At 37.5% G+C, this 14921-nt stretch overlaps 1 protein-coding gene across 1 annotated transcript in view; it reads right to left on the bottom strand.

Moving 5' to 3' along the window:
* The window catches only part of LRBA (LPS responsive beige-like anchor protein), a 546641-nt gene that overhangs the window by 393362 nt on the left and 138358 nt on the right, over window positions 1-14921 (bottom strand). The window contains exons 32-33 of the mRNA XM_014455776.2: window positions 6424-6502; window positions 3302-3435 (exon numbers count right to left, since the gene is read on the bottom strand). Coding sequence (XP_014311262.1) covers window positions 3302-3435; window positions 6424-6502 — 213 coding nt within the window. The remainder of the gene's footprint in view (window positions 1-3301; window positions 3436-6423; window positions 6503-14921) is intronic.

Below are 14921 nucleotides of genomic sequence, written 5' to 3' on the forward strand. Positions count from 1 at the left end.
CACACACACACACACACACACACATACACATACACACACACATACATATACACACACACACATTTTTAATCACCTTAAATAATTTACAGAAAGAATGGGATGGTGATAAACATTATTATAAGTTTTAATAAGAATGTAAGCAATTAGAAAATATGTGATTCTACACATGATATACTATGAAGTATTACATCTAATTAAACTTTTAAATCTAATTTTTAGTCATCAGAAAATACATGGGATAGAGAAACCATTAGAGGACAGAACCAAGAAGCAGCAGCCATAATACCAAATCATGTAACATTCTACAGAACAACCAACCAACCAGATTTCTTCAGTAGGTCAACAGCATGAAAACAAAGGGGAAATAGGGACAAACTATTTGACATTAATCTATATATATAAAAGCCTAAGAGACCAGCTGACCGGCCAGTAGCTATGACACACACTGACCACCAGGGGGCAGACGCTCAACGCAGGAGCTGCTGAGCTGTGGTGACTTGGCAGCAGCAGTTCTCTGGTGACGCGCCTGGAACCAGAAAGGAGGGAGCCCGATTCCTGGATGCATCACCTGAGAACCACCCTCTCACAATCTGGGACTCCTCAGGGGATGTCAGAGAGCTGGTTTTGGCCTGATCCCCGCAGGCCAGGCCTAGGGACCCCTCCAGTACACAAATCAATGCACCGGGCCTCTAGTAAAGACATAAGAGGCATAACCAAATGCAATAAATTGATTTTGTTTAGATCTTAAGCAGAAAAAATAAATTATAAAAATACATCTTTTAAAGAAAAATGAATATGAGCTGAGTATTAGATGACCTTATGGAACTATATTATTAATATTAGGTGTTATAGCAGCAATTATAATTATGTAAGAAAATACCTTTGTTACATGAATTTATGAATTATTTAGGGGTGAATCAACATGATGTCTGGGATTATTTTAAATACTAAAGCAAAAAAAAGGAGGTAAATAAAACTACTGGGCAAAACAAAGACAATTCTGGTAGTTGGTAATAATAAGTTCACTAATATTGCATTTTCTACTTTATAATATTTAAAATATTCGCTTAAAGTTTATTAATTAAAAAAAATTTTTTTTAATTTAAAAGTGATGACTTTACCAGTGCCTGGTCTCACAGCTAGTCCCTAGTAAGCCAGAATTAAAACCAAGGTCTCACACTAGCTGGCTTGGCTCAGTGATTAGAGCAGCGGCCTGCAGACTAAAGGGTCCCGGGTTCGATTCTGGTCAAGGGCACATGCCTGTATTTTGGGCTCGATCCACACTGGGGGTGTGCAGGAGGCAGCCGATCAATGATTCTCTCTCATCATTGATGTTTCTCTCTCTCTCCTTCGCCCTTCCTCTCTGAAATCAATAAAAAGGTATTTTTAAAAATAAATATAAAAGGTCTCTTGCCTTTTAGACCAATGCTTTTTCTTCTGTACCACACTGCAATCACCTCTACTCAAAAATTTTCTGTTCTACAATGCATAAAAACACCACCCAAAAAATTACAACCTAAAATATGTACACAAGTTACATAAAAATTCTTACATTTGTTTGCTGTTTTTATGAACAGTCCAATGAGTAGACACTGCTCAAGTTTATAGCTGATTAATAATACACCATCTTTCTTATTATTTTATTAGATTTCACCAGTAAAAAATTGACTAAAAATGTTGAGGGATCGTGAATTGGCAAGTTTACTACTTCTGAGTATCTAAGGTGATCCTATTTTGTTGGGTTTACTATAAAATTCAAAAACCAACTAAAAAGCAACAATGTCTTGCTACACACCAAGAGGCTATAATTAATACATTCAGTTTACAGTAATGAAATAAAATATAGATAAGTTGTCACATCACTTTAAAAAATAAATATTTGATATGTGAAATATAATTTAGGGAAAAGCCCTTCTATTTTTCAATTCAATTCCTTTCAAATTGTATTACTTACTTAGGTCAAACAGTTCATGGCTAAATAAATTATGTCTTGCAGCAGGTAAAATAAATTTTCACCCCAAACTTAATTAAACATTTCTAAAACCTAAACTTTCTTCTTCAAATAAATTCAATGCTACTATTTGACTATATGGAAACAAATTGTTCAGCACCAATTCTATATACATCTGCAGCAGAGATGATAATGAAATTTTCAGATTAGGAGAATCTAAGTATCTAATCCTAAGCCATTAACCATGGCACAGACAAGCCAGATTTAGCAAACATCTAGTCGAAACACTTTTGAATGCAAAAATCAATTTCACATTATCACTGATGAAAATCCTCTAGGTTCTCCTTTGAAAAATTAGTTATGAGATGAAGACTGGTATTTTGAAATCAGACTACTAAGCTCTTAAATAGAACTAATTTTTCTCCACTGAACTGATATCTGCTGTCTGAAGAAAGTAAGTTTACTTCCACTTGGTTCAGTTACCCTCTTTAATATTTGAAGACATTTACTACATGGCAGGTGCCCTATGTAAAATAAACTTTTAAAATGTCCCTATATTCCTCATCCATTCCACAAATAGCATGGTTTTCAACTCTCTCAGTAACCTACTTCTGCAGCTATCTAGGTTAACACATTTCAAGTTATACTACATAGAAAAGACCCAGTAATCTATGTATGATGTAAGCAGGATAATGTACAATACTACTGTTATTTCTAAATGTTTGTAAAAAGAATGCTACTAATAGAGACTAAGAATTCATTCCTCGTTTTCCTAATAAGGATCTTAAGTTCAAGTAAAACCCCAGGTAAATGCCCCACTAGTTATGATAATATTAGTCTCTACAATTCTCTATTCTCATAGTTAATTTTTAAAAAACAACAACTCTTAGTTCCTCGGCTCAGTATATAAATTTCTTTCATTCAAATCACTGATAAAAAATTAATAGATTAGAATAGGAGGTGTGACATATTTTTTGAAAGATAGAGACTATGAGAAACCTTAAAAGTTGAAAACACTAAAAAAATTAAAAATCCATGCATCTCTTATTATCCATTTAAGTCCTTAATCTTTTTTTTTAATATGTTTTATTGACCTTCTACAGAGAGGAAGGGAGAGAGATAAAGAGCTAGAAATATCGATGAGAGAGAAACACCGACCAGCCGCCTCCTGCACACCCCTCACTGGGGATGTGCCTGCAACCCAGGTACATGCCCTTGACTGGAATCGAACCCGGGACCCTTCAGTCCGAAGGCCGACCCTCTATCCCCTGAGCCAAACCGGTTCTGGCAGTCCTTAATCTTGAAATTTAAATATGTTTATATAAAATGAAATAAAGAAGAACCACTTACTTGTTCCTTCTATAAGTAGCTCTTGTCCATGGCTACCCAAAAGTGTCCGAGAAAGAAAAGGTGCAAAATCCACAAAAATCTCTCGCAGAAGGGGAGCTGCCTTTTCCAAAGCATGTTCAAGCCTCTCTGTAATACTAATGTAAAGATGTTAGGTTCCCTGAATTATTCAGTAGAGTTTACCAATTTTCTAGTTTTTAAAATACATTCCCACAGCAATGAAAAATTAAAAGCCAACTAAAGATTCATTATCGCTATGCATACCATTCCTTCTGCCTGGACTATCCTTGTTTTATTCTGTTTTCTATAGCCACCCCCCAGCCTTGACAAACAACCACTCCAAGAATCAGGTCTTGTTAGATGTCTTATAATTAGCCAGATCAGATCACTTGATTTTAGCCTTATAACCTAAACAAACTCTATCAAATCCTTATCATATTTGTTTATTCACCACCAAAACATCAGCACTTCCAGTTCAAGAACTGTCTTCATTTCTAAGTTCTCAACTGAAGCATATAGTAAAGACTCAATAAATGGTTATGAACCGAAATAATCAGTTTATGTTCTTTTCACTGATACCTACCTCTGAAAGAATTTGTTTCTAATATAATCTGAACAACTTTTCATTTGAAAACAGTATACTTTACTGACACATTTATAATAATTTCAATTTATACATTAATGTATTTTTGACTAAACATACATATTCATATAAATATGAATACACAAATAAACACATATGTACACATACACATACATACTTAATGAGTTTTTTAAAAAAAGCCCTCTGCCTTTCAGGAAATTCAGAGGTACCCACACCTTTAGTTTCTAACTTATAAACCAAACATATACACAAACAGCCACTACTTACGTACTATTCACATAAGGACTACTTCCTATTCATACTATCAACTAGAGTTGCTACTGAAACCATTACCGCTGGAAAATTCTGTTGTGAATAACCATCTCTTTCCAGGTATTTACTTATCTCTTAGAGCAGTGGTTCTCAACCTTCCTAATGCCGCGACCTTTTAATACAGTTCCTCATGTTGTGGTGACCCCCAACCATAAAATTATTTTCATTGTTACTTCATAACTGTAATTTTGCTACTGTTATGAATCGTAATGTAAATATCTGATATGCAGGATGTATTTTCATTGTTACAAATTGAACATAATTAAAGTATAGTGATTAATCACAAAAACAATATGTAATTATATATGTGTTTTCCGATGGTCTTAGGCGATCCCTGTGAAAGGGTCGTTCGACCCCCAAAGGGATTGCGACCCACAGGTTGAGAACCGCTGTCTTAGAGCCTCTTATACCTGACAAGAGGCCCAGTGCATGAATTTTCATGCACTGGAGGGGGGTGTCCCTCAACCCGGCCTGCCCCCTCTCACAGTCCAGGAGCCCTCAGGGGCGGGAGGCGACCAGCGATCAGGGGAATGTGACGCCCATCACACCTCTGCTGCAGCCACTGCCAGCAGCACAAGCCTCAGCCGGCCCTGGTTACCTGTGCCTCAGGTGACCCTGGGCGGCTGGGAAACTGAGGGGACTGGGGGACTCTGGAGGCAGACGCTCGGGGTGGTCCCAGCCTTGCCGTGTGCCTGCTGCCCCAGCGGGGCTAAGGGGACTGGGCGCCACCATCTTGTGGCTGTGGGCACTGCCATCTTTGATGGCATGGCAGTCTAACCCTAACCCCTGCAGGCCTGGTTGCCCCCAAATGCCCCACCATCTTGTGGCTGTGGACGCTGCCATCTCTGATGGCATGGCAGTCTAACCCTAACCCTAACCCCTGCAGGCCTGGTCGCCCCCAACTGCCCCATCCCTGCTGGCCTGGTCACCCCTAACTGCCCTCCCCTGCTGGCCATCATGTGGCTGTGGGTGCTGACATCTTTGAGGGCGTGGCCATCAATTAGCATATTCCCTCCTTATTGGCTGTGGGTGATGCCATCTTTGAGGGCAGGGCAGTCAATTAGCATATTCCCTCCTTATTGGCTTTGAGCGCCACCATCTTTTAGGGCAGGACAGTCAATTAGCATATTCCCTCCTTATTGGCTGTGGGTGATGCCATCTTTGTGACCATGTGAGGGTCAATTAGCATATTCCCTCTTTATTAGATAGGACAGCGGTTCTCAACCTGGGTGTGTCACCTGAGACGTGCACTGACCACCAGGGGCCAGACACTCTGACCAGTAGGTTAGCTTGCTGCTGGGGTCTGGCCAATCAGGTGGGTCGAGACCCCTTTGGCGGTCGAACGACCCTTTCACAGGGGTCACCTAAGACCATCCTGCATATCAGATATTTACATTACGATTCATAACAGTAGCAACATTGCAGCATGAAGTAGCAACGAAAATAATTTTATGGTTGGGTCACAACATGAGGAACTGTATTTAAGGGGCCAGAAGGTTGAGAACCACTGAGATAGGATGATACCACAACTGCAAGCCTACACTTGCAGCACCTAAAGTGACTATATTTGTGGAGTGCTATGAATTTTCCAGCTGTGGTAAGGATTAAGAACTCAGCCACGAGGGTTCTAGTGGTGGAAAATAGTCGCAGAATTCCAAATTAGAATTTGAATTATATTCCCAATTAAACAACACTAATAACAGTAAAAAAAAAAAACAAAAAAAAAACCTATCTATAATTCAATATTACTGTGGCTTTGGTTGACTGGCAATAACTTTTTTTTTCCAGCAATTTATTTATGGAAGAAGAACAGCAAATTTTAAACTTTCAGTTTACAATCCTATGAAAAATAAGCCACAAGCTATTATGTGTGTAATTAAATATTTGCTATGCATGTAGCATTTACTAATCACAAACAGCCACTTCTCATAAAACTTTTACATCTCATCTTTAAAGAGGTGGGGGATCTGCAGGAAGAGGCTGATCAATGTTTCACTTTCACATCAATGTTTCTCTCTCTCTCTCCCTCTCTCTTCCTCTCTTTCTAAAAGTCAATGAAAAATTAAATAAATAAAACCCCTAAAATATTTGCAAGTTACTAAATATCATGTAAGTTTTTAAAAATAGAAACAAAATAATTTTTTAAGTAACTATATGTAGACATTTTAAAGTAATAAATCACAAACATCCAGATCAGTAGCTTGAATACCTCATATTTGAAACTTGGTCCTGTGGAACTGAACCAACTGCTGGAACTGAGGGCAATTTTGCATTTGATGATCTACCACCTATAAAAGAAAATAACCATTAATAGGAATTTTTTTTTTTTAGATACAAGGTTCAAACAAAAAGGATAACTTTATACCAAGTCAATAAAAAATATATTATAATGCATTTTTAAACACCCTTTATAATTTGGATAACATTAAAATCTACCAGTTAACAAGCTTTTTAATCATTTAATACATAAACTTCAGTTACAAGTTCAATTATTAAGCTGACTAATCCTTCATCCATCCATTGGATGAAAGGTAATAGAAAAATAAATTATGACCAGGTTGGGGTCACAATTGTTTCTATTCAACACCAAGTGGCAACAGAGATTTATAAGTAAAAACTTTTTTTAATTGAAGCAAAAGACATAATTCCAAATTTAGCCTTAAATAGGTATTACCTCCATTACCATAAAAACTGTCATTATTCAGTCCACAAATAACTTCTGCCATATCCTGACTATTTCTGAGTCTAGTTTAGCAAACACAACCCAGTGAAGATCTAAGAAATTTTTCTTAAATTTAAATAATTTATAGTCCCTAATTTGTGTCCTCACTGCTAAGTGTCCAGTCATCCATTCAACCAATCAAAGCGTACTATGCTAATGATATGCTAAGGTTGCTCAACCTCTCGCTATGACGTGCACTGACCACCAGGGGCCAGACACTCTGACCAGTAGGTTAGCTTGCTGCTGGGGTCTGGCCAATCAGGACTGAGCGAGACAGACCAGACATGCCCTGGAACCCTCCTGCAGTCCCTCCCCGGCTGGCCAACCTCCCGCATCCCTCCTCAGCCTTGATCATGCACCGGTGGGGTCCCTCGGCCTGGCCTGCACCCTCTCGCAATCCAGGACCCCTCAGAGGATGTCAGAGAGCCGATTTCAGCCTGATCCCACTCAACACAGGAGCTGCCCTGGGCCTAAACCATCAGTCGGACATACCCCAAGGGCTCCTGGACTGCGAGAGGGCGCAGGCCAGGCTGAGGGATACCCCCCCCTTGCACACGAATTTTGTGCACCGGGCCTCTAGTTAGTATACACTCTGTTATTACATTTGTCACACTGTCCATCAATTAAATTTTCAAATGTCCTTCTTCCTACTGTGCCAATTTTTTTTGAAAGCAGAGGCCTCATCTTTTCATCCATATAACTCTATAGCCTAGAGCCACATGTGACTCTTTGGCCCCTTGAGTGTGGCTCTTCCACAAAATACCACGTGCGGGCGCGCACATACAGTGCGCTTGAAACTTCGTGGCCCATGCGCAGAAGTCGGTATTTTGTGGAAGAGCCACATTCAAGGGGCCAAAGAGCCGCATGTGGCTCACAAGCCGCGGTTTGCCAAGCCACAGTTTGCCGACCACTGGCCTAGAGAACTTGATACGAAGGTCCTCAATTTGTTAATTGCAGAAATTATTCCTTTAATCATTCCCATCTCCCATATTTTAGGTCAATCTTCCCACCTGGTATATACATTTCTATTTCCTACTCTCTTGTGTCACTATTTTGTTCAAACTACTGTGAAAAATGAATTTCCACCATGTGATCTTTTTTTTTTTAAATAGATGTGTATTGATTTCAGAGAGGAAGGGAGGAGAGAGAAACATCAATGATGAGAGAGACTCATTGATCAGCTGCCTCCTGCAAGCCCCACACTGGGGATCAAGCCTGCAGCCCAGGCATGTGCCCAGACCGGGAATCAAACTGTGACCTCCTGGTTTATAGATTGACACTCAACCACTGAGCCATGCCTTCCAGGCTCCACCATGTAATCTTATTTTACTCTCCAATGAAGACTACCAGATACCCTTAAATTACGCTTGTATATCTATATTGTTGAATAGCCAATTCACCCTTTTACAGTATCAAATGGTTCAAACTATTTTGTCCTATGTAAAGTCATTATGTTTTAAACAAATAACTGCTTAAAAATTTTACTTGGCCAGAGAAAAATAATCACCCGGAAATTAAGTATCTGTTCTTTAAGAATGGATAGGCACAGAAACAAGTCTTGAAAGAGTGAGTCTAGAAGACTAATTTAGAGAAGTTCTAACAAGCTCAAGAGAGTACAGGGGGAAAAAATTCCTATTTAAGAATCAGAATACATAGGATAGGACATCATTGAATTTCAGCTAGAAGTAGGACCTATAAAAACAGAGTCATTAGTTTTCTAAGGCCAATGTTAGAGAGAAGAAAAGAACGGACACATATAGTACCAAATGCCCGTCTATGACACTGGAATCTAACTGGGATGGTATCCTAATGACCCGGAGTGTACAAGTACAGATATGCACATCTTGTTGCAGCTGCTATTCAAGAAAAGAAATTTCAGTTTCTGAGAGCAGTATCCTAAAAGGGTGTCAAGCTAATATTGGGGTAAATACAGACTGAAATCCCATCACAAATCTATAGAGAGATAGACCAAGAAAGACAGCAAACATGTTGAAGCAAATGAAACAAAGAATATGCAAAGCTGATAAACAAGGAGAGAAGAGGGGCTCCAAGGATCCTGGAATCTATGCACTATCAGAGGTCAGATGCTTTTATCTGTTTTCCAAACTTCAGGCCTGGGAATCCTGGAAGCACTTAAAGGGGACAAAATGGTATGCACAAAAGATAGATAAAAGAGAGACAGAAGAAGAAATGTTCATGTACAATGTACAGAGAAAGATGGCAGAAACAGATGAGAAGGAAGAAAAACAAGCTCTGACATCTGGGAGCTGGCCTGATAATATCAACTAGGCCCACCATTCCTGGTGTTGCTAGGAGCGGGCTTAGAACCCAAACTTAGGTCTTGGTATTCTCTCATTGACTATAAACAATTTCACAAAACAGCAACATTAGACAAAGCCATGTCATGACCATGACAAATCACCATAAAACAATACCACTCTATGATCATGTCCCAACAGACAAAACATGAACTCCACCTAAATAACAAAGATAATCAAACACCCCATGTCCTAATATAAATGACTACTGTTTCACTGTAAATTATAGCTTTAGCTTTACTTAAGTCTTCCATGCTTCTAGATAATATTTATTAGGATGTCTCATCATTGAATTACCCATGATTCCTAACAATATCCAATTCAGAGGAAAGCCTCACATCCTTCACTTCTCCCCCAAATAACCTCATATAAACTCAGCTCCTATAATAAATCTTTTCTAACACTATTACTGAGATGCCCAGAGTTTCCTCATTCTGTGCATTCTTCCTCTCTGATCAACCATAGGTTTTTTTATCCTGGTGGTCTTTGGTTGGGGACTTGAGATAAAAACCAGGCAGAGAAAGACAGCAATCACAGGCTCATTTAAAAAAGAAAAGAAAAGAAAGACAAAAATCTCCAAGTAAAAATTGTTTTCTATAACAGCCTATTCCATCATAAGATGCAAATTTTTACAGATGGTAGCATCTCTCAAGTCAATGCATTTTACAATCAAAGGCATCTTAACAACTGTAGTCAGCCAGAAGTTGAGACCTAATTGTGACTAAACACAGTAGACAAAATCCAGAACACAACACAACCAAATCTGAGATTTGGTAAACGACTAAGTAAGTAAGAATTGTGTAATTATTTAAATTCTTTATTTTGCTAACCTACAACCTCAATATTACATAAACTAGAGGAAAAATAGTTGAATACTCTGAACATGTAGTCTGAACATAATGGTTTGCTTGTGGTGAAGATGTATACCTAAGAACTAAGGGCTTTACCGTAATTTGGTTCCAAAGGAATAAGCATAGTAAACTATCTCCAGCACCTGCCTTCACTACCAAAGGATTCCAAATGTGGCAGTAAATGCAATTGGGTTTAAAAGTTTAGAGTTCTTATCTAAGAATTTATAATCTTGACAGTTATTTTCCCAATATGACCACAACATAAAAACTCTGCAGTTTAAAAAGCAAAAGACCCTCTTTCCCAAACCTTCTTGCATTAGACTGAAAGCAGTTGCACCAGGATGGGAGGTGCACTGACCTGGAGTAAGGTATATGAACCCAAACAATGTACGGAGGACATTTAAGTAGTAAATAAAACTAAAAAGAACTTTAAGGTAATGGCTTGGAATTCAGAGTACCTGTGTGAATTCGTGGTGTCACTAAATATAGATATATGAAAGTATCTATAAAATGCATGCCCTCATTCACATATAAACAAACAAATAACACAAACACACACAGCCCCAGCTCTGTCCTGATAGGACCTGGGAGTAGGAAGACCCTAATACCTCATGTATAGATCCTGACTTCTAAATACTATTTTCTCCACTAAGAGATAAATGGCTACTTCAAGATCTGTGAAAGAAAAATATAAAATGAGTATAAAACATCTAGTTTTATGTGTTTTTGTTTTATTTTTTTATTGAATTTATTGGGGTGACATTGGTTCACAAACCATACAAGTTTAAAGTATACAACTCAATAAAATATTTGCACACTGCATCAAGCACCCATAGCCCCAAAGCTAAGTCTCTTTCCATCCCCATTTATCCCCCTTTGCCCACCTCCACCTACCCCCAGCCCCCTTTCCCTTTATCACTACACTGTTGTCTGTGTCTATGGGTTATGCATATACGTTCTTTTGCTTAATCCCTTCACCTTCTTTCACCAGCCCCCCAAGCCCCTCCCCTCTGACAGCTGTTCCATGTATCCATGCCTCTGTTTCTATTTTGTCAGTTTATTTTGTTCATTAGATTCCACATGTGAGATCACAGATTTGTCTGTCTCTGACTGGCTTATTTCACTTAGCATAATAACCTCCAGGTCAATCCATACTGTTGCAAATGGTAAGATTTCCTTCTTTTTTAATAGCCGACTAGTATTACATCATGTAAATGTACCACAGCTTTTTTTTTTTTTTTAATCCTCACCGAAGGATATGTTTATTGATTTTTAGAGAGAGGATGGGGGGGAAGGGGGACATCAATGACTTGTCTCCATATGTGCCCTGACCAGGAATCACAACTGCAACCTCTGGCCTATGACGACAATGCTCTAAACAACTTAGCCACACAAATGGTTTACACAGCTTTTTTATCCACTCTTTTTTTATCTACTTATGGGCACGTGGGCTGCTTCCAGGTCTTAGCTATTGTAAATAATGCTGCAATGAACATAGGATTGCATATATTCTTTCGAATTAATGTTTCAGGTTTCTTTGGATATATTCCCAGAAGTGGGATCTCTGGGTCATAAGGCAGTTCCATTTTTTTAAAAAAATATATTTTATTGATTTTTCACAGAGAGGAAGGGAGAGAGATAGAGAGTCAGAAACATCGATGAGAGAGAAACATCGACCAGCTGCCTCCTGCACATCTCCCACTGGAGACGTGCCTGCAACCCAGGCACATGCCCCCGACCGGAATCGAACCCGGGACCCTTTAGTCCGCAGGCTGACGCTCCATCCACTGAGCCAAACCGGCTTCAGCAGGCAGTTCCATTTTTAATTTTTTGAGGTAACTCCTCACTCTTTTCCACAGTGGCTGCACCAGCCCACATTCCCACCAACAGTGTATGAGGGTTCACTTTTCTCCACATCCTCACCAACATTTGTTTTTTGATTTATTGATGATAGCCATTCTGGGAGGTGTGAGTTGCTATCTCACTGTGGTTTTAATTTGCATCTCTCTGATGATTAGTGGCGTTGAACATTTTTTCATATATTTATTGGCCTTCTGTATGTCCTCTTTGGAGAAATGTCTATTCTAGTCCTTTGCCCATTTCTTAATTGGGTTGCTTATCTTCTTGGTGTTGAACTATATAAGTTCTGTATATATTTTGGAAATTAACCCCTTATCAAATTATCATTGGCAAATATGTTCTCTCATCCAGTGGGCTCCCTTTTCATTTTGTTGGTATGTTACAGGATATGTCATAAGGATAGATAAGCCAGCTTGAAGGGACTCCCACTGACTAAGCTGCAGATAATTTGAGCATCAAAATAATATAGCAACTGATTATAACCCATCCAATAAAATAGGAATCCATGAGGCCATACTGATATGATAAATTAATAATCAAATGAACAGAATATTTAATAATTTCAAAGTACCTCCAATAATACACTTATAAAATGGAAAAAGTAACTTTACAATATAGAAAGTACCTGACAGCTATACTTATGTCAAGTGATGAAAAATGGTCATCATCGGTAATGTTACAAATCAAAACTGTACACCATGCAATTAGATTTTCTTTCCTTATCTGTTCCATAGTATTTCTACCAAAGAAGTATAATCTGTTTCTAATTATAAAAAATATATCAGACCAACTCAAATTCAGGAACATTAATTCCAGTTGTTTCCAATTTTTTGCCATATTAACAAATGTTTTGTATGTGCTTACATGAATCTATGTGCATTCCTTTATTTTCTAACTTCCTTTAAGTCAATAAACACACTTTAAATGTTGATAAACACTGCCAAATTGCCCTGAAGAAAGAATAAACAATTTCCACTTCTTTGATTACTAGTAAAATTGAATTTATTCTCTCAATTTACTGGAAACAAAACAGGAAATATAAATGAATATTTTGTTGAAAAGTCTAGAAACTATAAAGCAAAGAAGCAATCCTAGATTTGACCGACATAAAAAGTGGATTTCTAATAATTTCATGTATCAGATCTCTATAAAACAAAACATAGCCATTAATATTAACCACTGTCCTCTACAAGAAAAGCCTGTCACTGCCTCACACCACTCCCACAATTTCCTCAGGTTCAATTCAATTTCATCTGTGATTATTCTACTTGCTCTTTTAGTTAGGTAAGGCAAATAAAGTTCATTCTGGATATAGACAGACACAGTCAGGCTCTAATAAGGGGTTCTGTAGATTTAACTGATTAATTAAACAGCAAGGAACTGGGACAACTTGACCTTCCTTGAAATATGCTTAGTCTTCAGGCACACCTTGATCAATAATCAGCAGCTCTGATTACCAGGTCTCAGGAAACAGCAGAATCCAGAAATCTGGGCTGTTTGATGCCCCACAGGTTTGGTTCCTTTGGGGAGAGGGCATGGCAGCAATCTTCCACAATTACCCTCTGGATAATTACTAAGCCAACCTCTTAGAGTGAGCATATTCCTACAAGATGAATTTACCCGTAGTGAATCTCTTTTCCACAACACATTTCCTTCTCCTTCCCTTGATAATCAGCGTTCACTTTTCTTTTTCCTGGGATTTTTGTTTATTGCTGACCTTTGTTCCATTTTCACCATCCTGCTCAATTGAGAGCTAATTGTACCTATAATTCTAACAAACTGAATAGAATCTATCCTAATGCATAGGATTAATTTTTAAATGAAGTTAAAGTATACATTTCTTCATATTGACAATTATTTAATATGCATATATCATTTCCCATTTCACCAACAATAGATTTCTATTTTTGCATTTTTCACAATAAAATTTCAAAGTAGTGGGCAAAACAAGGTGAAGTTGAAAATTTTTTTCACTCTTAAGTCTCGGGCATTTACAAGAGTCAGGTCCAATCATATTTCTACACAACACTCAGTTAAGTACTTCGGAGACCAAATAGCTTTATTACACCTGCAATTTCCTTAATTGATGACACCTGCAATTTCCTAAATTATTGACAGCAAGAGCATCACTGAACATGGTTGGCCACTGACTTCTATTACAAATGATTAATTAAACATTTCTGAGCTTTATTTTTCTCATCAGTGGTAATTCTTAAAGACCATGTTTACTTAGATTATATCGGACATTTTCTCTAAAAGAACTATTGGTAGTTTTTCTTAAACTCTGAAATTGATAAAAAAGGAACACATAAGGTCCCGTTTACTTAAAGGTACAGATAGAAGTAATAAATCTCAAAAAAGTGTTTATATGAAGCTTTAGGCTGTATATGTAAAATAAAATTAGCTTTTACAATGCTAATTGACCCTAATTTTCATGAGCTGAAATGCATACTAAAAATCTGAAAAAGACAAAGAACAATAAAATAACAAAACTACCCTAAAATTAATGTCAATTTTCAAACCTAATAGAAATTACAGCAGAAAGGGATTTTTACAAAGTTTATTTTTAATCATAAGAAACACTTTACTAACAAAGATAAATATATCAACTAGCAATAGTTATAAGAAAAAAAATCACATGAAAAAATAAACTAAATAGATCAGTAATTTCATACCAAGTTGTACTTCATTCCTGCCAGATAAAAAATGTAATTTCCAAATACATTCTGCATATTATCAACTCAGATAAAAATAAAAATCATAAATTTATTGTGTTAATTTAACATTAAAATTTTTCAAAAAATGATCACATATGTAAATGCAGAAGCTACTTCCAGCATGTGGAATGATACCAACTTATCTTTTCCTTATCCTTACACTGATAAACTGGCTCCTTCACACTAACAGTTTTCCAGACATTCAAAAGGACAAAAAGGAAAATGCAAATAGATCATGT

The sequence above is a fragment of the Myotis lucifugus genome, unplaced genomic scaffold (genome assembly GCF_000147115.1).
Source record: "Myotis lucifugus unplaced genomic scaffold, Myoluc2.0 scaffold_1, whole genome shotgun sequence".
NCBI classification, from domain to species: domain Eukaryota; kingdom Metazoa; phylum Chordata; class Mammalia; order Chiroptera; family Vespertilionidae; genus Myotis; species Myotis lucifugus.